This window comes from Phaenicophaeus curvirostris, chromosome 1 (genome assembly GCF_032191515.1).
Source record: "Phaenicophaeus curvirostris isolate KB17595 chromosome 1, BPBGC_Pcur_1.0, whole genome shotgun sequence".
Classification (NCBI taxonomy): Eukaryota; Metazoa; Chordata; class Aves; order Cuculiformes; family Cuculidae; genus Phaenicophaeus; species Phaenicophaeus curvirostris.
In genome coordinates this window covers 37,329,039-37,356,420 of record NC_091392.1, presented here as the reverse complement: position 1 = coordinate 37,356,420, position 27,382 = coordinate 37,329,039, and the positions used below count along the sequence as shown (strand labels likewise).

The window sequence follows — 27,382 nt, the reverse complement described above, 5'->3', positions numbered from 1 at the left end:
TTTTAAGAATCAATTTTAAGAAAAAATCATTAAAACAAAATATCAAATTTATGAAAGGAAAAGATTGAGATGTATTGCATCCAACATGTACCTCTTGCAAATCCATATATACTCAACACATGCATATGGAAATGCAGAGGCTCTTAATACCCTATTTTTTTGTTTTGCAGTCACAGGCTGTCCAAAGCAAATGAAAAATAACATCTCATGCTCTGGTATCCACAGGAATTTTTTCTTACAAAATTTTAAAGCTCATAGTTCTCCTTTCTAATTTTTTTTTTAAAATTTAGAAACACAATGAGTAAATACATTGCAATAAATGCAGCATATTTCTGGTTTTAATATCACATTTAGCATAATTTGTTCTCACATGAATATATACACAGGAATCTCAATCCCGACAAGAAACCAGTAATAAATAGTGTTAGTTACTACTCCAAGGACAGAGGAACATAAATTAAAGCAATTTACTCGCAGGAGCTCAAGAAGATTCCTCACACTATACACTTTAACATTCTTCTGTTCGTCCCTGACACACTTAATTTTTCTGGATCCTGGCTGTGCAAGTTATACCTAAATAAATTTTCTTAATTGCTCGTGAATTCACATGGTTTGTTTGAACACATACTCGATGTGTAAGCTCTGCATTGTAATACATCTCTAAATTTAGTCCTGATATTTTAATTTGTAGTTTAAATCTATACAAGGATGGCCAACAAATTTTCCTTTTATAAGAATTACAGGTGTTTGCTTTTAAGCATTTTGTACTATCAGCTGTGTTAAAAATGTATGATTTTAATGTAGCAATGAAAAAAAAGTTGGAAAACTCTTACATAAGACTGTTGCTTTTGTTCTTGAAATTACTGAGCCAGACTGCCATCTATTGGAAAATAAATATTTTTTGAATTATACATTTAATTTTTTGAAAACTGAAACTACTGTAAGTTATTGTGTGTTATTTTTTTTCCACCTCACGTTTTCTGGAACACGTTTTGAAGCACAGCTCCTGTTCTGACTTGCTGAACAATCAAATTCTTATTATTTGCAGTGGAAGTTTTAGATTTAGCAAACAGAGAAATACTAATATGTTAGCACTGACCAATACACAAGTATAAAGCTTTTACAGCTCGCCTGTGCAGCAACTATAAGGGCTTTCCATGACTTTGCATACACAGAGGAACTAAAGAGTGTATTTGAGTTACAATAACCAAAATGGGGAAAAATGGCTGAAAGGAACTGAGAGTGAAAATCTATGAATCCACCATAAATCCCACTCAGAGTACAAGCCTTTGAGAAAAACGGACAATTCCAATGCAAACAATGCCTTTTTGAAGTTGTCTCTCAAGTGGCTTAATAACCTACATTTCCAATTGCAAAATTACATTCAGTCTGGCCTTTAATTTTGTGGAGGCAATGAGCAGAGAGTTTTCTGATATCTCATAATATCCATGTTTTAATGACTTTACTTTCTTTAGCTTAATCTTTACAACATACTCTTCAAACAAGAGACCACATGATCACATTAACTTATTCTCATCTGACTGTTCGCTATTCAGCAAACAAGCATTCACAATTTTCATCCCCTTCATTAACTGCTCTCCTCATTCAGGAAGCTAACACAGCCTGCGTTTCCAGAACCTCAAAATTTTCCCAGTTTCCCTTTAAGCTTTTGGAATAGAAGTGTCCCGTGGGGAAATTTTTAGTCATTGCCAGATCTATTCCTATTTACATCTATACTGTGGTGTCTATTCTTATGCTCCTTATTTTTAGTGATCCATTGTACTCCCTCCCCTGATAGATGTTCATGCCTTTCAGTCCTCAAGATCCTGCCCTTCAGTTTTCCTACTCAGCTCTTCCCTTCCCTGAGGAAACTTAAGAGTCAATACAGAGCTGAGTAGCAATTCAGAACTCAGGTGACTAAACTTTTGATAGGAATGGTTGGACTCAATGATCTGGTGGGTCTCTTCCAACCTGGTTATTCTGTGATTCTGTGAAACGCAAAACTTTCTTCCAGAAGGCTCTTTTTCAGTTTCACTCCAGTTGTGTAAACTCAGTTTCTTATTTGACTTTAAAATACTATGAGCACATAAACCTCTGGTTTTATTGATACCTTACATCACGTTACACACCTGCCAACAGAAGCGTATTAAGTGATAAAATGTGTAGTGTTTTCAATGCAAATTTGATTAAAAGAAGGATCTGCATTAATCTAAACCAGAACAACTTGCTAAGTGATTGGGTGACTAATTGTTCAATAACTCAGCAAATGGAAGAATGGATTCAATTCTGTCCTTGACCTTAGAGAGTTCCAACCCACAACATCTTCAAAAGAAAACGTAGTATTCTACAGGTGCTGTGTCACTGAGCAACAAACAGTGCAAGATGCCCAAGGCCAGAAAAGGAACTGAATTTGCTAGTGAATAGGAAGTCCTAAGTCCTGCTTTCAGTGGTAATAAAATTCAGAAAGAACACTGGAGAACAACAGGCTGATGCTCAGTCTTTTTATTTGGGCGACTACAAATGCAATGTTAAAACACACCCTTGTGACACAGAGAGAACTGAACCCCATTCTTCCACTTTCCAGGCAAAGCCTTTTACTAAGTTACTGTATTAAGAAGCAGACATCCTCACTATCCTTACAGTAAACAAAACCAGTGAGATCTGATCTTCCAAATAAGAGGTTTGTACCTAGATTCAGGAAAGAATTCCAGGCTCCGGATCCAAGATAGACAGACCCTCCTTTCTGAAGCCCTGAATCGATCTAAACCTTATTTAGCCAGTGCAGTACCACAAGTGATTTGGAAATTTTCAACAGAACTAATTGTTAAAAAAAATGCTTTAAAACACACTGCTTCCTGACGCTTTCTCTTTCATGTGCTCCTGCTAGCCTAAGGACGTGGCTCCTAACGCTCCTTGCTCCATCTTAAAGTTTTTGACCCACAAACTACTATTCCAAATAGAAATTCCCCAGTCTTGGTCTCCCATTTCTCTGAACAACAGCATGATACAAAAAATGCAGTTGTCTCTTAACAGCGAGTTCCTTTGCTTTTTGTTTTCCCTAAGGGTCACAAAGGGTCATGACTTGGGTTTTGGAACCTGTTCAGATCACTGGAGTACAGAAGAAGTTGAAAAGCCTGCACTAGTCATTGTCTCTGGAAACATTTGTCTGGGAAGGGACATCATCTGATGCATTGACAGGGACCTGACTTCTACACCTCTTCAGAGCTGACGCTAGCACAATCAATAACCATAACAGAGAAGATCCCACTTACTCTACTGAGACTTTTACAGAAGCTTCTCAGGGAGGAGAAAATTAAAGTCAGAAAAAGCTGTAAGAATCCTTCTCTTCTTTAATACATATCCAAGGAATCTATTCCTGACTCTCCATATCTATATATGTCTCCACTTCTCTCATTCTCTCTGTACCTCCACATTCTTATACATAAATATTTATTTAAGTTTCTTCAGTCATCACTTTACTATCACACTTCTTCCACAACCATGCTTGCTGGTCCTGCCCCCAGAGTAGTTTGGCAACCTTCACCTTTGTACCCATTTCCAGAGCTAAACATTCCTAATTAGTCTTTGATGGCTCCTTATAGGGCGTGTGGGTTCTTGTACCACCCATGCACTATACAAGAAGTCTGCATATCAAGGGAAGGAAGCACATCCCCAAAACCAAAAGACTGCGTCAAAACTGAGAGCAAACTCCTTTTCTGATGCAAAGCAGCCCTGCCCTGTATCCTGAGTTCATATTGAGAGTGTGTACCCATCACCCCGATTCTAGTTTTCTTTAAAAGAAAACCTGGGTATACTAGTAGGAGAGACCCACAACAGGCTTTAAATAATTCTGATTTTTGAAGATTTGTTTTCACATTTAGTTCAATACACAAATGGATAAAATCTCAAAAACTGTATTGCCTAATTTACCTTTGTATTTGCTTGCTGCCTGGGCGATAGTAGAAGACGACTCTCTTCTGAGAGGTACAGAGGCACCTACTTGATGACCTGATGCACTCTCTAGAGAGGTGTGCTGCTTACTCGGGGATCGTATCAGGGATGTCACTGAGAGACTACTAAGACTCGTGTAGTCCACTGACTATTTTAGATTGCTGCTGCTGTTCCACATGGTCATCACTGCATGGGTCAGGACCAGTCTGAAGTGTATCAAGAAGAATTACAGAGCCCTAGGAGAAGCAGTAAAGGACTCTGATGAAAAAAAGCTATCTATGCTCCAATCTACCCAGGCGAAGGGTTTCAGAGGACCAGTCGAATCTCACAAATCAACAAATGGTTACAGGACTGGTACCACAGCTAAGGGTTCAGCTTCTTAGACCATGGGACTCACTCTGAGAAACCTGGCCTACTGGGGGCTGATGGGGCCCATCTGTCACAGAAGGGAAGTGCATTTTTGTTCATAGGCTTGCCGAACCGGTAAAGAGAGCTTTAAACTAGGTTTAGGCAGGAGAGAGGAACCTAAATCCATCCTGCTCCTTCCAGTTTGATGCCAGTGCCAACAATAGATTCTCAGAGTCTGGAGAAAGGACACAGGCCAGTAGAAAAGCAGCTGAAGAGCAGCACAAAGGAATTCTGGCCAGTTGAGACAGTAAGTCATCTTCATTCAGGGCTCAACTTAAATGCCTCTGTACAAAAACACCTAGCATGTGGAATAAACAAGAGGTGTTAGAGACATGCACATGCCTGCAGGGCTAGAATCTTAATGGCATCAGAGAAAAGTGACAGGATGGCTGCTTTGTAGTGTCAGAATGGTAGGATACAGGCTCTTTAGGAAGGACAGGCAAGGGAGACGAAGGGAGCACTGCTCTCTATGTCAGTGGCCAGCTAGTGTGCATGGAGCTCTGCCTGGGGATGGATGAGGAGCTGACCAAGAGCTTATGGGTCAGGATGAAAGGAAGGACGGGTTCAGGTGACCTTACAGTGAGTGTCTGCTACAGGCCACTTGATCAGGAAGACCATGATGATGAGGTCCTCTACAGAAAGATAGGAGCAGCCTCGCATTGACAAGCCCCAGTCCTCACAGGAGACTTCATCCACCCTGATATCTGTTGGAGGGACAACATGGCAAAGCATAAGGTATCCAGGAATGCATTAATGACAACTTCATTCTCCAAAGGATAGAGAAGAGTTGCTATGCTAGACCTTGTTCTCACCAGCAAGGAGGGGCTGGTAGGGAATGTGAAGGTCAAAAGAAGCCTTGGCTGCAGTGACCATGAAATGGTGGAGTTCAAGATCCTTAGGGCAGCACGGAGGCCACAAAACACGCTGACTGCCCTGGACTTCAGGAAAGCAGATTTTAGCTTCTTCAGGGATCTGCTTAGTAGAGTACCATGGGATGAATCCCTGGCAGGAAGAGGCACCCAAGAAAGCCAGTTGATATTCAAAGATCACATCCATCGAGCTCAGAGGCAATGCATCTCTACAAAGGGGAAGGTGGGAAAAAGCATCAGGAGGCCTGCATGGATGAACAAGGAGCTCCTGGAACAAGTCGAACACAAAAGGGAAACCTACAGAGGGTGGAAGCAAGGACAGGTAGCCTGGGAAGAATACAGAGAAATTGCCTGAGCAGCTAGGGATAAGAGTAGGAAAATTAAAGCCCCGATAGAATTAAATCTGGCAAGGGACATCAAGGGCAACAAGAAAAGCTTCTATAGGTAGGTTGGTGGTAAAAGGGAGACTAGGACAAATGCAGATCCTTTCTGGAAGGAAACCAGAGACCTGGTTACTTGGGATATGCAAAAGGCCCAGGTACTCAATGACTTTTTTGCCTCTTCCTTCACAAGCAAGTACTCTAGCCACAAGGCAAAGAAGGCAAAGGCAGGGATTGGGAGAATGAAGAACTGCCCACTTCAGAAGATCAGGTGATCAAGTTCAAGACTGACTAAGGAACCTGAAGGTGCCCAGGTCCACAGGTCCCGAGAGCACTAGCAGATTAAGTTGCTAAAACACTATCTATCATATTGGAGAAGTCTTGGCAGCCCAGTGAAGTTCCCTCTGACCGAAAAAGGGGAAACAACTCCCATTTTTAAAAACAGAAAAAAAAAAAAAAGACCTGAGGAACTATAGTCCAGTCAGTCTTACCTCTGTGCCACGCAAAATCATAGAGCAGAGGCTCCTGGAAACTCTGCTGAGGTGCATGGAAAATAAGGAAGAGGTTGGTGACAGCCAGCAAGGCTTCACCAAGGGCAAATCACACCTGCTGAATGTGGTTACTTTCAATGATGGGTGCACAGATTAACTGCATGTTCAGCAAGTTTGCCAATGACACCAAGCTGTGTGGTGCAGTCAATACAATGGAGGGAAAGGATGCCATCCTGAGACTGGAGAGGTGGGCCCATGCAAACCTCATGAAGTTCAGCAAGGCCAAGTGCAAGGTCCTGCATATGGGTAGGGGCAATCCCAAGCACAATTACAGGCTGAGTGGCGAATGGATTGTAAATGCCTTGAAAAGAAGGACTTGGGTGTACTAGTGAATGAAAAGCTGGACATGAGCTGAAAATATGTGCTTGCAGCCAAGAAGACCAACCGTTTCCTGCACTGGTTCAAAAGAAGCATGGTTAGCAGGCCAAGGGAGGTGATTCTGCTCCTCTACTCTGCTCTGGTGAGACCCCACCTGGAGTACCGCATGCAGCTCTGGAGCCATCAGAAGGGAAAGATATGTACCTGTTGGAGTGAGTCCAGAGGAGGGCCACAAAGATAATCAGAGGGTTAGAATACCTATCCTATAAAGGCAGGCTGAGAGAGTTTGGGTTTTTCAGCACAGAGGAGAGAAAGTTCTTCTGAGACCTTACAGCAGCCTTCCAGGATCCAAAGGGGGCTTGAAAGAAACCAGAAGGCCTTTTTACAAGGGCATGTAGCAATAGGACAACAGCTAATGAATTTAAACTGAAAGAAGGTAGATTTAGATCAGATAGAAGGAAGAAATGCTTTACTATGAGGGTGGTGAGACAGTGGAACAGATTGCCCAGAGAACTCATGGATGCCCCATCCCTGAGGGTATTCAAGACCACATTGGATGAGGCTATGAGCAACCTGCTTTAGTGGGAGGTGTCCCTGCCCATGGTAAGGGGATTGGAACTGGATGATCTTAAAGGTCCCTTCCAACCCAAACCATTCTATGATTCTAAATTAAAGATTTAGCGTCTGAATACTTAACATTCACACTGTATTTCCTCTAGATCTCTAAAAATGTCAATCTGAGTAGATAGAATTACATGAATTACATTTTCTGCAAAACAGCAGCTGAGCAGATTTAAATAGCAGTTAGCACCTACATCCAGAAAGACACTAGGAAGTTGTATAAAAATGCTTAAATGGGATCAGTACCTTGGTCATATTGACTTCAATATAGGTTATGTATCTAATCATTCAAACATCTAGAAGAGCTTTACAAAAGCGTCTCCTGCATTTCAAGGTAGCTAATGGTCTTACTTCATTCTGTCTGCACGTATACCATAATAAATCCTCTAGAGTATGTAAGTCCTAACTCATCATGTTTTTCCCACCACATATGAGAGCGTAATTTTTATTAACTTATGAATAACATTAATTGAAATTTAGCACTTAGCATTTTCCCCTCTATTATGTGCTTTATTCCCTGGGCAATCCCATTTACTTACTTACTGAGGAAGATAATTCAATTTAAAAATAAAAAAAAAAAATGTATTGTTACACTGTAAAGAAAAAAGGAATCCTACAGCATTTTATTCACAGGATTAGTAGTAATGAAGTCATACTTTCAACTGTAGTTGGAAATCACTGAAGTATCACATCCACAACAATTTTCAGTATATTTTTTTTAACACTATTGGGCTACTGGGAAAGCTATATAGTAATAAAATGTATGAGAATCATAACTGAAGATGCTTAGATTCTCTTTTGGGTGGCAAGTATTCTGCAAGTATTAAGTATTCAATATATTACTGAGAGTACAGATATCAACTGATTTCTCAAAAAACCCCTTCCTTGTACACCCTACGATCAAAAAAAAACCAAACCAACTAACCTGAATTTTTTGGTCATATTAGTGGTGGCATAAAAAGCCATTCTTAGGTTTGGTAAGCAATATCTTTGTAAAATAAAGAGAACATTAAATTCTAAATCTGTAAGGCGCACATCTGTTATAATGTTAGACTTGTACTATTCTCACTCTTGTACTATTCCTTTTTTGAATGTGCCATAAATAAAGCAGATATAACTGAATATATTGTCTTGGTGTAGTCCATCTTACTTACTACATTAAGCTTGGTTTGGCTTCCACTGGTCATAAGTTCTTCCTCTGATACTTTACTAAAATTGTCCAGATAATGGTCTGATATTGTATGAGACAGATCTTCAAAAGAGTATTCCTTTTCTTGGCACAATTTGATTTCATCTAAGAGCTTTGATAATTCTCCAGTCACAGCTTCACCTTTAAAAACAGACACACCATTAGTCAATAATTAGAATACCAGGGGTAATTTATGCCTAAAAAGAAGTGCATAATCTTTAATTTTTATTGAGTATCTGTTATATTCCACACCTTATCATTTAAACAGCGACCTTCATGCACAATTCTCCCCTCAGAAATAATGGCATCTCATTCCAGAATGAGAATCACTGCAGACAACTTACATACTTCTACATTCCCCTACACCTTGCATTTAATTATGGTGAATTTCAACATATACTTACCCTTTCTGTGTTTTCTAGTCCTGAAAATTGGCTAGAAATAGCAGCTATCCAAGAATATAAAATGAATACAGGAAAGGAAACTTTCTACAAACATGCAAAAATCAGTGTGCCACTCTGCATTGTGTTCATGCTGCTGCCGCTTTCAATTACTACATAGGTTGCATAAACTGTAAGCGGGATGGAACTGAGTTTCTGAGAATGCACATCAGTCTCATTAAAGTAGCCATGTTTTATTAACAACTCTTGCTCATTTTCCCAGGATTAAATGGAAAGGTGGAAGGTTATACAGGGCAAAATCCACAAGTTTAAAATGTGCTTCCCCACAGCAGTCTACCAGAAACCCATACATAATGCATTCTGCATCACATTTCACGTTTTCTTCTTAATTTATCAGATACCTTTAGTTAAGGAATCTATGAAAAGAGTAAGACAATGGGCTTTATACGCCTGTACTAAGTGAGGGTCTCTATTAGACGTGCTAGTGGTAATAAGTAGCAGAATCACATTGAGTACTAAGCTTTCTGCAAACTGCCCACTGTCAGCAACAAGACCTCTATAGAGTAAAAAGGTACTTGTAATGAACAACTACATTAGGTCCTGATAATCTACCACGTGTTACGCAGGTACCTTCAGTAACAGCAATGAAAATGTGAGTGAAAACCAAGTTTTCCAGGGGCAAATAAGAAACCCCTTCCCTTTACTAGTTTTACAACAGTCTTGTTGGAAACTACAGTCTTTAGACTTGATAAAATACAGAGATAATTCAATTTTAGTATATCTTTGTGAGTAAAATGCTAGGAGGAAAAAGACTGAGTATATTAAGCTCAGCATACATATGACACACCTATGTACATTCATGTAACTAAAGCAGCCCCGGATAAGATTATATCTGCTTGGTCTAGAGCTCTTTTTATGTCATTTTTCTTCATAGTTACTGTTTGTCATGTTAAGTAAACATAAATACTCTAAAATATTTTTAAATACAAATATGGCCAGTTACGACTGAAAATTTCAGAGCCCAGAACCTAAGTTTTTAATTAAAATCATCAAATTGCATTTTAATACCCAAGTAATGGAAAATTCATATTCAACACTCTTGTTATACTTAGTCAACAGTAACTTTGCACAAAACATGTAAATTGAACAAAAATATAATCAGGTTTTTGCTTTTTAAATAGAAAATTTAAACTATTTCAGATTAATACTATAATAAATAAAAATTGGAAGTGAAATACCTAAATATCAGGAACTATTCTAAAATCATGATAAAGTGCCCCCCAAAAAACAGAACTACTGTTTCCTATAGAATTACGTTCGTGTCCCCCATCCCATGTTCTCCCACATACAGCCTGCAATAGTTCTTACTGGGCAAGAAAAGAATGAATTCTCCATGACAGAACAGGAACTGCAAGGATGCAGAATAACCTGTGAGTAAGTGTACACATACTGGCTGACTGACTGCTGCCAGAACAAATACATGAAAGACACATCTTATCCATTTCTTTCAGTACAGGTACTAATTAAGGGCTTTCTCCTCTATATATAATAGCTACCTATTTTCATGAAAGTCACTGAAAGGTAATTGATACTGCTATCCCTCTTCAGAATTTGGTTTAAATTATTTGAAATTAGATTTTCAGAGAATGGCAGACAGATGGATGGGAAGCGCAATCAAGTACAATTTCTTTCCATTAGAATCAGATCACACAATAGACAAGCAAAAGCCAGCTAGCATGTCTTACAGTATTTATACCTTGAAAGTGCAAACAAGGGATGTGAGATCAAGCCCTTATTGTTAAGAAGTGAAACAAATCTTAGAAAAATTTACTACATATTTCCAGGACAGACATTTCTATTGCATAGGGTAGTTGACTTCTACTAATCTCAAAGGAACTATTTATCTTCATACACCATGTATCTGTTAAGTATGCTAATGGGAAACATGAATGGAACTAGAGCATTTATTTACTATAACTGTGAAGATCACAATCTGGCATGCATCAGTAAACTCAGTTTTCTCATGAATGAAAGCTGTCCCTATAAAGGTGATTTCAAAAAAAAAAAAAACCACACAAAAAAAAAACCAAAAAACCCCAAAACTCCAAATACAAACAAAACCAAAACACCCACACAACAAAAACAAAGAGAGGTTTGGTTATTTGCCAGCAATCAATTACATTTAATTTGGATGATTACAGAAGCAGATTTCATCCTACAGAAGGATGATTTTCACGTAAGAGCAAGAAAACACCACACTTGGGAAGCACTTTATTTAAGTGCTGTGGTATGTAAAGGGTGAAGCAGAACGTGAGTGCATACAAACAACATTGACAGTCACTGCTAGCATGAAAGATATGTTAGGAGATGAATGGAAGAGCAGTGCACACACGATCTTTGAAAGAGGCTTCCAAATGCAACACAATCAGAACAGGTACTCACTGGGAAAGATAGTAAATTCATTCTTTAACTTGAATGAGAACGATGCCTGCAGAGTATTTTGACATACCTAGTACCCTTTTGTTTTACTTGATTATGAAATGCGAAAGGCCAGATAAATTAAAAAATATTTAAGATCAAATAATGCACTACATTTTAATCCATCAGTGAACTCATCTTTTCTCAGAATATAGCTCTCTGTTTTCCTGTATGATATAGATTAGTCAAAACAGGTAATTCATGGTGGAAAAAAGCTTCTTAATATCAGTAACTTCCTTAATCTCTTTTTTTCATTTTGTGTGTTTATATGAATGTATTAGCAATATAACTTTAATATTAAAGATAAGTTAAGTACAGCTTCTGTATTCACAGAGTATACGTATTTACTTTTAGCCTTTGGAGACTGAGGAACTTCTGGGGACAAAATGCAAGACTGATGTTCTGCGCATTCCAGCGGGCGTTCCTCCGAGATACTTGCACTTCCAGTTTCCATGTATTCTGCAATTTAAAGACATACAGTCGCTTAAACTCCTGAATTAAGGTAGTTTATCCAAATGAAAAGTATATTTGCTACTTCATTTTTCATTAAAGCCTTTCCAATTTTTCATACAACCTTGTAATTATTCATAAACACTGCTGAAAGGCAATCATTTATTTAAATTATTATATAACTCTAAAATGGCCAGTTATTCAATCAGCTGAAACTGTTACAGAAATCTCATTGTAGGAGTAATGAGTTGTGACTATCCCTGTGTTTTTCTTGTCTGGTTGAAATATGTATGTAACTGTTCCATTGTACTGTTGAAAGAGTCTTCCTATGTTTTAAATTTGTTAAGATTTTTTAATCAAGATATTCGGGATGTTCAAAATAAGTAGATAAGATATTGATACTGTTAAGAAAACCAAATATTCTGCTTGCAGCACAGAGATAGTACATGAGAAAAAAATAATGCAATCTCAAAAATCTAGTTCAAACTAGCAGTCTAAACAGTAGTGTTCAAAAAATTTTGCTCCTTTTCTCCTTAAAACTTCCCTTGTCCAACCTTCAGGATGACATTTATAAAAAGAGAAAAATGCAAAATGACAAACATGCTAACCTTCTGTTTCACTCCTATTATTTTTGTGTAAATATATATTATTTTCATGGGGTTTTGTACACAGGCTACCTCAACGGAACACCAAAACATTAATGAATGTAATTGTAGGACAAATATTAAATAAGAAACTAGAAATTACTTTATGCAATAGTGGCGCTTTTTTTCCCCAGCAGTGCCACTGGTTCTCAATTCCGGTAGTTATTCTGTATCTGCATTTTCTTAAGTTACTTAAAGAAATTGTTTCTGATACCAGACAGTAACCAAAAGAGTACATGTTGCAACACAGAGAAAAGCAAGCTACAGTAACTGCTTTCATCAAAATCATACTGAAAAACTAGAGTTTCTGGGAAGTGAAATCTTCTAAATTTAATTTCCACAGTCTACAATGCACTTGTTTAGCTTTCTGTTATTCCTGATGAAATAACAAATCCCAAACCCCAAATAAAATCTGTGGCAAAATAGACATCTGAGAAAATGAAATTGGAAATGGCAGAGAACAGCATGCAGCTTCAGAATGCGTTGCAGGTTGTTGTGTTTTTTTGGAAAAGAATGTATGATTTGAAAATGTCATATATTAAATTTGATGGCTGGCAATGGATAATCTGTCATATATTTCTTCATATGAAAATGGGCATTTCTATTTTTTTTTTTTTTTGTGCAGTGTTGAAAGCAAAAGCAGCAAAGATGAGGCATAAGAGACCACGAGAAAATCAGCAGTATGACAAAATGGTCTGGAATGTTTACCAGCTCTGTCAGCTATATTATTTGTCAAGTTAATGTGCAAGATGGAGGAGAAATAAAAAGGAAACTAGAACAAATATAAATAAAAGGAAAAAAGGAATTCATGTCTGAAAATATTTGCTTGATAATTGTGCAACTGTTCAAAAGCAAACCTAAAATTAAGTTCTACAAGTTGCGAGTGTTAAAATTATTGGATTAATATAGATATTATTAGGAAATGAAATGCAGGGGGGATTGTGAAGGACTTCAGCCTTCTTGTCCAATATTTAAACAAGACTGTGGTTTTAAAATAATACTCTACTTTCATTCTTTGTCAGGCCCTACTTTCAGACCAATGCATTTACCTGTTGGAAAGGTAGTTTTGAGGAGGAAATCCAAGTTCAATGCAAGTTTCATAAATACTTACTTTAAAAACTGCAGAGTTCCTTCCAGAAAACCTCTACAAAAGGCTCGGCACAACATACATTGTAGAAGTTTAGAACAGGCCAAGATCCTTGTAAGAGTGAAACTCTTAAAACTTAAGACTTCTATGGGATTTCTACTCCTAACTTGCTTTTACACTATTGAAAATTCTGCCAGATATGTATGAGACAAAGAAACACATGAGGTGAATTGTGAGAGGCTAGTAGTCTGCATAAATGTATACTTACTGATAATATTATCAACAAAACAGACACAAAGGAGGTGATCTATGTCAAGAGCCAAAGGCAAAGTAAACAAAAGCAGTGGGTTCTTCACCAGGCATCAAATGCTATTCACCTGCAGCTGGCTAGAAATTCATCTTCAAAGCCTGTCCAGACTTACTGGCAAAGACTATACTGCTAGCATCATTGGCTCTGACTATGACATACTTGAGATACTGCTCTGGATTTTATTACTTTCCTCAAAAGGAGAAAGACAATTCAGAACAAAGCTAAGCTTAGTTACTTATACCACTTAATGACCAGAACAGTTTCCCCAGCTGCGGTCTCACAGAGTTTAGAGAAGAGCCCGTCAGTCTTATGACAGGGGAGAGTAAAGGCTGTTTTGAACATGAACTGTCAGATTCATAACACTTCCCTCACCAGCTTACTGTCATCTCGTTCCATGTTTCAAAGACAGCCAGCAGGACTAGCATGTAAGGGCTGAAGCACATGTTAATACACATTTCAGAGATGTTTCTTCACCATGCTGCTTTAGGGAGAACGGAATATTTTACTTCTGTTGACTCAAACAGCAGATTACAGTTCAGTGAGGATTGATAGGATGAATCTCAAAAACTTTGCCTGCTTAGTAGCTAGGGCCATATGCACAAAAACTAGTAGCATAGAAGTGATCACAAAGCAGTGGAAATAAGAGCAACGGGGAATATGAACCCAAGAAGGTGTCAAGCACAGGAGAGTTCAAACTGCTGGAACTCCAGCTTTCTCAGTTTCCGCAACAATGATTAGGCCAAAGTCAAGTAGAAGGCAAAGCATTAACACCATTAACATATAAGCAGGAAAACAGAGCTGCTTCTTTGCAGAGCGGTCAGAGCTGGGAAAGTCAGCGATGAAGAGAACATGGCCCAGCTGAGCTAGAGCTGGTATTGAACATCCAGCAGCACTGAAAGTTCAGGCTCTAGAGCACGGCTTGCTTTAACTTCAGCTCCTCTAGGTCTTAATTCCTCAGTGAGGTCAGAGGGTCAAGTCTTTTGCTTTATTTATAAACCTTGGCTTTTAAAATAACAGCCACATTAGACTCAGAGAGCTTTTTACCTTTTCTTTTAATGGAAAGAAAAACACCAAACAACAAAACAACTTTTGTTTCAAGAGCCTACTTCAGCCATGCCATGAGGTGAATTCACATAGAGGTCCTCCCTAGAGCGACTTCCCCTAAAAACGCTAAAAGGCATTTTAAACTAAAAAAAAAGTCAAATGTTATTAGAATAAAAATCTGATCACTCACCCTTTCAAACAGAAGACTCCAAGTTACTAGATTGGAGGAATAAAACTGGTTTAGAAACAATTCCCCGCCATGGCCCATGGCCTTGAAGGGGGATACTGACTCCTCTTTTGCTACATATCTTGCTGAAAGGCAGCAATCTTCAACATCCTCTGCCCTACCTTCAAGGGCTCTTCCAACATCTAGCTGAGGATGCTACAGCTCTACTAAGTCCTACCCCAGCCTGCAAGCTCTCTAAAAGCTCCTCCCAAAACAGCTCACTTGGTCCTCCCCTTAAAGGAGCCCACCTGAGGCTGCATGACCCAACTCTTCTTCTCTTTACAGCAACAGTTACGGAAAACCAGCTGGCAGCTGCTACCTTCAGGTGTGCTAGGCTGATAGACTTGAGCTGAGATGGAGGCTGGGCTGACTTCAGATTCCTAAATTTCAGAGGGCAATAATGAATGAGCCAAATTTGACTTAACCCCAGAGAAATGTGAAATCATTAGATATTTAAGTTATGGGCACAAAAGGAGACTTTTGTGCCCATGTTCAAGGAAGACAAACAGAAACAAGCAATGAAGCATTGGTATGATCCTGCAATAGGTAAGGGCAACTAAGCTTTCGGTCCCCAAAACAACAGCAGTTACATTAATTCACATAGTTAATACTCCACAGCTTTGGCACAATAGCCTTTAAAAGGAGCTGAGAAGTTCCCAGAAGAAAACAACAATGGGAGACTGAAATTCCAATTCTTTTCATCCCACACAGATGTAATTAAACCCTTGACTGGAAACTTATTCCATCCTTCCATTGAAGCTGGCCTCCTGCACTCAAGGGAATGGAAGATCTACCAGGCCACAGGAAAAGAGAAGGAGAAAAAGAGAGAGTGAGAATGCATAAAAAAAAGTGTGTGTTAATGACATCAAAGCTATTCAAGCAGAGGGGAGAAGAAAGGAATCCTGGTTCTGCAGCTGCTTATGTGTTTTCCATTTATGAATAATTTGGCAACATGTACAAACAATATTAGATTCTTAGGCAGCTTCAGCAGATGAGAGAGGAAACAGCTTTCCATTACATCTCCCTGTCTATGCAGCAGAGCTTATTGTGCTTTCCTGGGGCTAGTGTCATTTTTCATCTGTTTATCTACTATCTCCTTTTTTCATAATAATGATAATTCTGCTTCCAGAAATACTATATAAGCAAGATTCTAATAAAGGGCATAGTGGACTGTTGAGAAATTGTTGAGTGATAGTATAGCATGCACCTGCATCACGTTCACACATGCTAAAACTAAAACACAGCTGGTCGACTTAATTTTAGGCCTAGTAGCTCTTGGCAATATCCCTTTTATCTTCAACGCCTAATTATAAACCCCTAAGTGCCAATATTGTTAACTGCTTCAACACTGAATTCCATCGTTTCACTGCAACCATGAAATGCATCCAGCAGACAAGCCTTACTCAGCTCAGTATTCTAATTCTCTGCTCTTTGAGTATATAATGCCTAAACAGCTATTTCTTCATTACCACATAAAGCATCTTAACTGCAATAAGTATTTTTAATTGAGTTCAGTGCTATTCATACCTGAGCAAGACACAGAAAACTATGGGGCATCCGTGAATGACTTAAACTGTCATTTTTAATAGTCCCATCCATAATCAACAAGCAATAAAAAAATTCAATTGGTGTATAGTTCACTCAGCCTTTTTCATGCTGTTATTTAAAGTGGTTTTGTTAATTACTTTCGTTCTATCAGGTAATGTGCGAAAATGTCAAAAAAGATGACAGACTTCAGAAACACATAAAAAAAAAATTGAAAACTTCAATCATTATTTTCTCAGGATAGTGAGAAAATATGTAAAGATCGCAAAAGCACAAAGATCACTGGCAAAAGATTTTGTTACTTTTTAACCTATAGCCTGTAAAAAGTAGTTTTGTTAATATTTTTTTAGAAGGGAGAACACCAACAGAAACTTCTCTCCACAGTTCTTAAATTCTGGAGGCCTCATTCACAGGAGGGTCACAGTCCTGTGGTTTTTGTATCAGCTGAACATCCCAGCAAAAAGGTGAAAGGATCAATTCAATGTTATTGTGTCTGCATAAAGAAAAAAATAGGAAGAAACTTACAAAATCTGGCCAGTAGTTATCTGATGCCATTAATTTAATTTCTTTTTCCTCTTAAGTCTACGTGAAGGAGACATGTAAGCTTCTCTAGACGATCATCTGAAGACAGGAGCTTTAACAGAAATGTATTTGGAAGACTTTATCTCTCTCTGAGCAATTGCCCTTTCTTTGCATGAAATTTATTATCCACTGAAGTTGGACTCAATTAGAGTATGTTCAGATTTCCCAAAATCCCAGTGCCTTACTCATTTTTCAGCTACAACAGGATAAAAGCCTACACTTCAGTGAAGAATATACTCAACTGGTTTTTTAGAGAAGGGTAGGTCTACTGTATCAACAGTGCAAGTTCTGAATCCTGCCACTCCTGATTTTTTTTTTCAACTTCAGCTCACAGTTCAAACTTTATCATTGATGATTAAAGCTTCAGTGAACTCTTTGCTGATGAGAAAAACATCTCAGTGGGTTCCACAAGGGAGTTCTGAAGGGGCTCTTCAGATCTTAAGACTCAGAATGGCGTCTTTGTAAACATTTTCCATCCTTGCACATCACTTCTGACTGTAAAGCAGGCATTGTAAAACTAAACAGCTGCTCGTGACAAGCACAGTTTCATCATACTAACATGAGCTGAAAATACTAAGCAGTCTTCTTTATATGTTCAAGGAACAAAAGTGAAAAAGGTTGCATGTAAAAACACCAAAAAGCCTTGAAATGGATATATTCCTTTTTTTGTGGTAAAAAAAAAGGGGAGATAACAATTCACCAACATGGCAAACCCTTGAGAGGGATTTGGATGTTCTATTTTTCATAAAGCAATGGTACTTTCAAGAAACTTTGTTCATCAGTTGGGTTCAGACTGCAAGGTTATCACAGTATAAGAAAATGGAGCAATGCAGACATACTAAAACGAAAAACAGTTCAGTTAGCGATAGGACATTATAATGAATCTCGTATAATATCTAAATGGTGATTAATTTGGATCACTAAGAAAGCAGTAGCTCTGAGTGACCCTTTTCTTGCCACTGGATAAGTTTTAGTACAATCTTAACCATCTTTTCATCTATGTAGTGTCGTGTTCACACTTCTGCTCAGCAAGGACATAAAGGCTGGAGTTTCACAGTACAGTCTGAGTCACATTAGGAATTCTCTTCTGCTCACAGGACAAAATGTTACTCCCCTTGGCCATATCTTCCTCCCCACTTTTTGATGCACATTTCTGCCAGTTACCTGACACAGATCTAACTATGGGACCTGAATCACACAGGAGGCAAGTTCATTAAAACAAACAAACATATATTTATACAATTACAGTTGTATTTTTTATTATTGTTACATACTATTAAGTATAGGTAGTATAATGGGTTATATATTTTATATATTACTAATTCATGAACTGAATCAGATCACTTTGCAACTTCTGTTAGCAAGTAATACGGGAGGAAACAGTGTAGCTGCAAGTAGGGGAGGAGGAAGGGGAAGATGGGGGAGATGAAAAAAGAAAATAGGAAGGTGGGAGACCACGATGCAAGCTGTTAATTCAGTCCAGCTATAACATGAATCTGCTCTTAAGAGAATACCTCTCCTCCAGCCTGCAAAATTTTCATTATACTTAGAGGATCTTTGTATCTTCAGTCCATCATCTCTCTGGAAAACTTTACTTAAGCTGGCTAACAAGTTTGGAAGTTATTCAGAAAATAAAACTCGAAGGACACAGTAGGGCCACATGACCTCATTTTCTTTAGGAAATGTTCCTATGAACTACAGTTGTACAAGAGACTGAAGCATAAGCTAGTTCATAGGTAGAATCAACAATGACCTGATTAAAATGGCTTATTTAATGAAGGGAATAATCAACACAGGTGGAGATGCAGCAATGAGACCTACAGGGAACTCCTCTGTCAAACACAGCTAATGAAAGACTAATCTAAAAATGCAGGGAATAAACTCCATAGAAGAGAAGGAATGATGTTTAATACTGGATTATGTACTACCTAATGTTTTATCACTTTACCTCCATCTTCTAGAGTGAAAAATTGAAGAAAACAATTGAGTTGCATCAGTCTTACCTCATGAAAGTAAGATGAGAAACAAAAACAAACATATGTACAATAAGATTTCTGCTATAATGACAAAAGTTACTGCCTGGTTTATTTTTTTTTAATTTAAAGAAAATTAGAAAAACGTTTTTGAAATTCATCATCCTCTTTCAGTCATAGTTGTTATTTATGAATGAATCAAACATTTCAATTGTAGTTTACTATCACAGTTTAGCAGAACTGCAGCGAAATATTACAATGTTATTTTGTAATGAGAAACAAAGAGTAACAGTAACTTACACACCATGCTAATGTCTTTTGTCAAAAAAAAAAAAGAAATTTACTCTGAAAGTCACATATTCCACCACTCGTTTGTATCTAGCAGACAAGAATTTTGTCTTTTTAACTCAAAGGAATACTCTTTTGTATAATGAAATATTTAAAGAATAGAAATTACTATGTATCTTAATATTCTTCTATGCTGTTCTGATTTGTCTTTAATAAATGTATAACTGAATAGGACTTACCTTGAAGTAGAGCAGCAATTTGGAGTGACTGCTGAGATGGATGTTCTTTAAGAATATCTAAAACTGTTCTACCCAAACTGTCCTTTATGTTGGTATCAATTCCTGAAAAAGAAAATTATCTGTGGTGGAATTTTTGACCCCAAATACTTCTGATTATAAATGTGGTATATCAGACTTAATTATCCGGCAAATTGAATGCAAGCAGTTTTACAACTGTAGCAGATAAACAACTGTGTTACAGCTGAATTACAGCATCATTTCTGTTTGAAGCTTGAATAACATAAAATTTACATGCTGACATGGATTGCTTTTATGTTTCTGTAACTCATGGGGATATAAAATAAGCTTCTTAAACCAAACCTTGATTTATTTTAACAGGCTGTTCCTAAGAAACAGCCATCCTGAAAATAATATTTTATCAAATCAAGAAGTTCTCTAAATGCTTTTCCTACATATCTGGATTCTAATTCCCTCCAAACTGTTCTGATTCTGTGGGGATTTTTAGGTCCATAGTACCAGTATGTGGTTTGGGTACAATACTGAAAAAGTTATTAACCTCAGAATTTTTGCACTTCATGGCAACATGTTTGGAATTCATGCTCCAAGTAGACTAAAATACTCATGTGTAGTATAAGGGCTGTGTGAATAGCCAGAACGTTCCCTCGCAGACAGCTCAGACTGTTGTAAAAGTAATTGTTCTACTCAAACTGTGAATGTGAACCTTAAATAATTTTGAGTCTTATCCTGGACAGATCTCAGAGAATTGGTTGTATGTGATATTGCATGATTCTCCACCTTTGCCTTGTAGAGATTACTTTGAAAATGCTTCCCTTATGGTAGAAGATGAGTTGTTTTTTAGTTTAGATGCACTTTAATAAAAAGTAATAGCATGAAAGAAAGAATGAGATTCTTCTCAGGACACTGAATAGAGGCAATCAGCAGGATTTATAAGCACATTGTGGAAGCGTGGAAGGATTTCTTACTCACCAGAAAAGGCTGCAGTTCTTGTCATTTTTTACTTGATGGAGAGTTTCCTAATTAGTTTTGTGAGAAAGAGAAATTTTTTTCTCATTGAAAATAAAGCCAAAATATTGCTGGACTAATTAGCGGTGGCAACTGGTTTTCAGAGGCCAGAGGCATAACCTTACACCTTTCCTTTGGAGCAGCTACTTACAACATCTTCTGAGTGTTTTTTAAAACATCATTACAGAAAAGGGACTGTTAGATAAAATAAGGCAGATGGTAGGGAGCGTTGCAGAAATGCAGAGCATTTGGGGTTGAACGAGTTGACAGTGAAGATTCTGCTTCACTATCTTGTACAATTGTACTCTTTATCTGTAGCCTAAGGGCTTCCTATCCTTGTGTGATGTTCTTCAGTCCTTCCTCTTTTAGGGGAATTAATATAAAAAGGACCTGCCTTTTTGAGGGCACGTGAAGATCCCTTTCTACCTCTTTGTTCACCCAAACAGGAAAGCACCTTGGAAGGACGTTTTTTTCCTGATAACAGATCTCAGATCAGGTATGCACTAGCTGAGACTCCGATGAGGAGCTGTGAGTAGGACATAGCTTAATTTGCAATATATAACTCTACAAGCTCTGATAATGAACATCAATAAGATCAACAAGTTCATGTATCTCAGAGAAGTAATTTCTAGATATTGTCTTTTTCATTGGTCTTCTCATTTACCTGAGAAGACAGTTCTTTAGATGAGTAATTTACCTGAGACAATTCTGAAACTCTTAGTTTGTAGTAGGTGTGTTTGTTGTGACTCTATATGCCTGTTCCCCTGTCCTTTCAGGACAAATGCAATTCTTGGTGACACAGTGCCTTTCTTTTGCTTCACAGGCACTCAAAGTTTACCCAGAAAATGAAGAAGCAAGCAGGATGGTGTGTGTGTGTGTGTTAGGAATAGCTAGTGAAGGAAATATATGTGAATATGAGTCTTCTGCACTTTACATCAAAGAATATTCTTGGCTGTCTTTCAGAACGAATAACAAAATTTTATGCAGCCATTTTCTTCTCAGATTATATTTATTCTCAGAATAGAGTGGCATACACTGAGTCATATATGGAATTTCTGAGTCTTAGTGAAAGCATTCATTTTGTTCTCTGTATATGGTAATATCTCATTTTAAAAGCATACCATTTTAAGTAGAGGTACACCTGATATACCAGTAATAATCTGTAAAACCAACACTCGCAGAAGCATACACTAGATTAGGAATATTAAGGATAATCGTTCACGCTTTCCTGTAAATTAGATTTACCTGTTTCAAGCAAAACGCGTACTACATCCACCTTTCCAAATAGGGCTGCTTCATGTAGTGCGCTCCCTTTTTCTGTCTAGAAAAAGAAATGTTGTGACATTTAAAATGCAAATTAAAATATCAATGAATCCTTTTGAAAAGAATACATTTAGAAAAGAAGTATTTAATTTTTCCTCTCTATTTCATCTGCACATAAAAAACACTGAACAGGCAAGAACAAATGCTATCTTTGTTATTATTTTTCAAGATAACAACATAAATGCTGTCCTTCCTACTATAAAAATTAATAACTATATAAGAAAATATAGTGGGGATGTAATACAACTCCATATTAAGAAACCCGCATTTGTGTTAAATCTCTAAACTCCTATCACTGGAGGTGAAAATCTAGTCAATTCTGTCAGTGGAACACAACTGTTCAGCAGGATCAGACAGTTTACATGTGGACATCTACAATTAAGAGTTTTAATCTGAAGCTGGATCGCAACTCTAGAAGGTCAATCCAGTTGCACAGTAAGAGATGCTCTAGGATATCCCACCTGTCCTCCAGCTGCTGTTCCACTTCACGCTCACATTTGATTTACATCATATCTGCCCAATGCAGATGTCCTGGAAACCCTAAGGCACCTCCAAAAGCATTAGATGCCTATGTTTAGGTCATTTAAATTCTACCTTAGATGTCTCCTAACCTGATTTTTCATATTTCTGTGATACATAACTGTGAGTGGACTTTTACTCAAATAAAAACCAAAGTACTGAAAAACAAATTACCTCTCTTAACAAGATACTTTTCTTAGAATTTTATACTGCTCTCTGTTACTGAAAAACTGGAACAGAATGCCTTTCCAAACAATAGTATCATCACTAGCTAAAGGACTACTAGGTCTCACTGAATCTCTGGGTTTTTGGTTTGTTTTTTTAGATTTTCTCCAAATGTACCATTGTTATGCGTGATAGGGTGGAAAAACTTTATAGACACACAAAAAAAATAACTCTGAAATAAAATAGTGATTGATTAATTGTTAGCTGCATCAGAATGCACCAAGGCTACAGTGATGCAATGACAGAATATTAAGAAGTAATCAGAAATCCTGAGAAGGGATGTGAGCACATAGTAAGTGTGCATATGTCCTACCAACTGGCAGGACATTCACAGACTTACTCTGAACAAGAAGACAAAATATTCAGTTTTAATTAGAGATGGTTTCAGAATCCTTTACTCATATGATATCTACAGGAGTTGTTCAGTAACTGCAATTGACTTTAACACTGGATAATTCTGCAATGACATAGTGCAATCATCAAGGTACACACAGAGCTTAAGGTGCAACTCAGAAATTTATGGGAATGAAAACAGTTCTCAGAAAAGTCACTGATGGATACATGTCTGACTACTGAAAGGATTGACATCAGCAGTCTTGAAAAAGGCTTTGACATAATCTCTTATCCTCTTTGGTATTTGTGTGTATATGGCATTTCCCTTGCATCAGTCACTTACTGACATGAATAAACCTCAAGACTAATGGGTGGACCTGTTACTATTAACAGAAAGCTCCTTGTCATCAAGGATGTGAAGTACAGATTTGACTCTCAAAATATTTGATTATGGAAAGAGAGGTGGTGAAATAAAGAAGTCACAATGGGGAAAAGTTTGGCATGGTTACCTGTCAGAGAAGAACACCAAACTAGGGGTTCAATTTGTCACTGTTTTGAGGAAAGAGGAATGCTTCTCTCTTATTTGAACGTATTCAATACAGTTGAACCTATTCTGTCATGTTTGAACATGTACCAGCAATATGTCCTTGCAGAAAAAAAGCTAAAGGTATCCTGGGCTGCACTAGAAGTGCCCCACCAGGTCAAGGGAGGTGACCTTCCCTTCTATTCAACACTGGGGAGGCCACATCTGGAGGAGTCTGTCCAGTTCTAGGTTCCTCAGTACAAGAGAGATACAGAACTACTGGAGAGTCACTAAAATGATGAATAGACTGGAGCATGTCTCCAATGAGAAAAAGCTGAGATAGCAGCGGCTGTTTACCCAAGACAAAAGAAGGCTTGGATGGGATCTCATCAATGTGCACAAATATCTGAAGGAACAATGTAAAGAAAACTGAGCTAGGCTCAGTGGTATCCAGTGACAGAAGAGGTAACCTGAAGCACAGGAGTTTCTATGTGAACACAAGGAAACTTGTTTTGCTGTGCAAGTGACTGAGCCCTGGTACAGGTTGCCCAGAAAGGCTGTAGTGTTTCAGTCCCTGGAGATATTCAAAACCTACCTGAACATGGTCCTGGACAACCTGTTCTAGGCGACTCTGCTTGATCAGGTAGGTTGGACCAGATGACCTGAGAACAAACTGCAGAGATGGGAACCAGCTGCACCTTTCCTAAAATTGTGCAGATCATTCTGTATTAATATTAATAATGAACATTTTTTTGATGGAAAAAAATGGACATACTTTAGTAATCTAAGACTGAGAGAGTAATGTTCCAGCATGCTGAACCAATGGCTTTGAAGAAAACGAAGAGGATCTATCCTTAGACTCCTCAGATAAAGTGTGGAATAGTTCCTTACATAACTGTTCGAATTGACAGAATTCCTTCCTATTGATCAAAATTCCCCACTGGATGAAACACAAATAATATTTTTTTTGATGAAAGCATATATTTAATAAGAAATGGAACAAAAACTAGCATGAGAAGAAGAAATTCCCTGTAGATGTGTAAGGCAAACTAATCTACCTGGTGGCAGCTTGAGAGCCAGAAGATAGTTCTGTAACAATGAACCAAAGCTTTACTACACATACAGGGTGCAGAGAAACTTAAACCACCTAAATACGTTATTCATAGTTTTGGAAGTAGAAACCAAACTCAAATGCTATTTTTTTCATTTTATACATTCTTGTTTCTTGGCCTATTCTATCGTGATATTTCCTGTCATACCTAAACATGATCTTGAAATGCTTTACAGGCATTCTGTGCTGCCCTGAATTCTGGGGCAGTCTTTGCTTTATGACACCAAGCTATCAGACAATGCTAATGAGCACCATATCCCAGAAATGAGGTATATATTACAAACAGCCTTTTTTAAAAGAGGAATTTGAACAGTCGACTGATCTGTCCACTGTGTAGGTGATTTTCTGAGCAAGAGGAGAAATATTGCTACAAAAATGAAAGAAAATAAGTCTGGGAATATGGAGATTGAAAGCACACTTGCAAGATGCAGATGTGTAATCCTGTGAGAGATGTCACAAAGATGAATGCTGACGTAAATCGTAAAAGCTCTAGGCAGGATTTCATGGTAATAGCAAATAACTAACGAGTGAATCAGATCCCTTGACCCAAAAACTGTCCAGAAGGCAGATATGTCCTTGTTATCAGAGTTCAGTTACTAAACTCCATTTCAACAGAGGGAAAATACTCAGCCTCAGGATGAACAGGTCCAAGAGAGACTAAGAGTACTGGCTGAGTAGAAGTATATTTCTTTGGAAATGTATATGTAGACTACAATTTGAAGATAGAAATAATGATGGGAGGGGTGGTTCTGGCACAATAGGGCAAGTTACACAAATTGGAAGCATTAAAAAAATGTAGTTGCAAACAATTTCTATGCATTGTTTAAAGACATGCTAGAGGTTTTAGGTAGATCTTTTTCACTTATAGTGGTGTACTTATGGGCTAATATACTCTAGTTGTGTATACTACAACAAGCAAACTTAAGATTTATAGACAATATTCACTGCTTTCCTTCCTGAATCTTTCATTGCCGTGGATTATATGTTTCTGAAAAAGTGAACACCACCATTACATACAGAAATCCTTCCACAATGATACTTAATGCAAAAATTACTGATATATTTATGAATACCGTGAGCTAAAGTATTTCTGAGTTCATATCAATGTACTATATATTGGCATAAATTTTGTGTATATCAAACATAGAGAACTACAGCACAAATTGAGTTAAGTATATAATTAAACAGTCTCTGCCCCAAGTAGCTTACAGCTAAAAGGAGTACAATGTCACAGCTGGACACACAAACCAAGCGAGGATAGAAGGGCATTGTCAGTCGGAACACCGGGATACACAAATCAAATTGCATACTATTTGTAGGTTCTCATAAAAACATCAAGGGTTTGTTAATTAGAGATTTTTTTTAACCATATAAATATTCAGGAGCTTGTAATTGGGTCATTTTTCTAGTCCTTACTCATAGGCAATTTTCTATAGTTTTCATATGGATTTCAGACATAATCTGAAGGATAGAATGGTAGCTTTGCAAATTGTTTCACTGAATTATCCCCTACACATAGTGACAGCAAAAAGGAAGGGGCACAGCTCTTCGCAGAACTACAGTGATAAGCAATGGAAACTGCCATCATTACTGGAACAGACAGGGAAGGTAAACAGAGGTAGATAAAAGTTGGATAAGCAGAAGGGGACAAGTTTTTAAGGTATTTACAATTATAAAATTACTGTTTACATGAAATACACTGAACTGTGCCGTATCTTATTTTACTGAGGACCCAAAATCTATCACTCACCCAAACCCTGTGTATTTTAAATGAAAACTTCAAAGCATAAAGGGATGAAGCAGATTTGTATTGCCCACTTGTAAATAATTTCAGTTTGAAGGATACTGAATAGACCTCAAAAATAATAAAATGTGTGATAAATTCAATCAAAAATTAAATGCTAACTATTATGAGTCCAAATATTTGCTATGATTAAAAGTGCTCAGGGAGTACAGAAGAGAAAGATAACATGGCTAAAGTAAACTTCCCATTTAAACAAATAAATATTTATAGTTACAGACTGATAGGATATAGGCTGCTTCTGTAATCATCCCTCAACATCCTCAGAGCTCTTTACTGCTGATAAGCTGGATTTATTCAATGTGTATGAATGTCTACAATTTTCTTTATCACATGGGATTATACTTTGTATATTGTTCTTTCCCAATCAGTGATGCAGAGCAATTTAATTAATATTAAATGATCTGATTTCTGTTTTAAGGAACAGGCTGATATTGTATGCTCTGCTCAGTTTAATAAGCTGCCAGTAATCATCAACACAGAATTTTTCAAAGGTTATAGAAGTAATAAGTTAACAATATGTACAGAGCCAATTTGCCAGAATGCTAAGATGCTGAATGAAATGGAACATATTGATGGAGAACATGTATTTCAGTAAGAAAATAAATAAATTTTATTTCCTTATGGCAAGTCAGACAAACAGAAGAAACAAGATTAACCAGTGCAAAAAGTAAAATAAAATAAATTAAAATGAAATGAAACGAAATAAAATGAAACAAGATACAATTTAAAAATGTCACCTGCCTAAGACTTACGAGGAAAAATATGAATGTAAACTACATAAAACAAATCAGAATTTTTAAAAAAAAAGTCCTAGAACTTCAGTGTAAATGGCAAACAGATCACCATTAATATGAGAATCTGTGATTTATTGAAAGAAGATTGTAAAAAATTTGCAGCAACAATGACCAGCAAAAAGAATTTGGTATAACTATAGACAGAAGTGGTTTAGGAGGATTCACAGTAGTGC

The 27,382-nt window shown here is 37.4% G+C and overlaps 1 protein-coding gene across 8 annotated transcripts in view; it reads right to left on the bottom strand.

The window, feature by feature from the left end:
* The window catches only part of ANKS1B (ankyrin repeat and sterile alpha motif domain containing 1B), a 427,837-nt gene that overhangs the window by 336,243 nt on the left and 64,212 nt on the right, over positions 1-27,382 (bottom strand). For 7 of the 8 annotated variants that reach the window (XM_069852975.1, XM_069852979.1, XM_069852978.1 and 4 more), the window contains exons 5-8: positions 21,823-21,898; positions 19,555-19,656; positions 11,515-11,625; positions 8,253-8,428 (exon numbers count right to left, since the gene is read on the bottom strand). In XM_069852975.1, coding sequence (XP_069709076.1) covers positions 8,253-8,428; positions 11,515-11,625; positions 19,555-19,656; positions 21,823-21,898 — 465 coding nt within the window. The remainder of the gene's footprint in view (positions 1-8,252; positions 8,429-11,514; positions 11,626-19,554; positions 19,657-21,822; positions 21,899-27,382) is intronic. The other variant, XM_069852985.1, reaches the window with a different exon arrangement.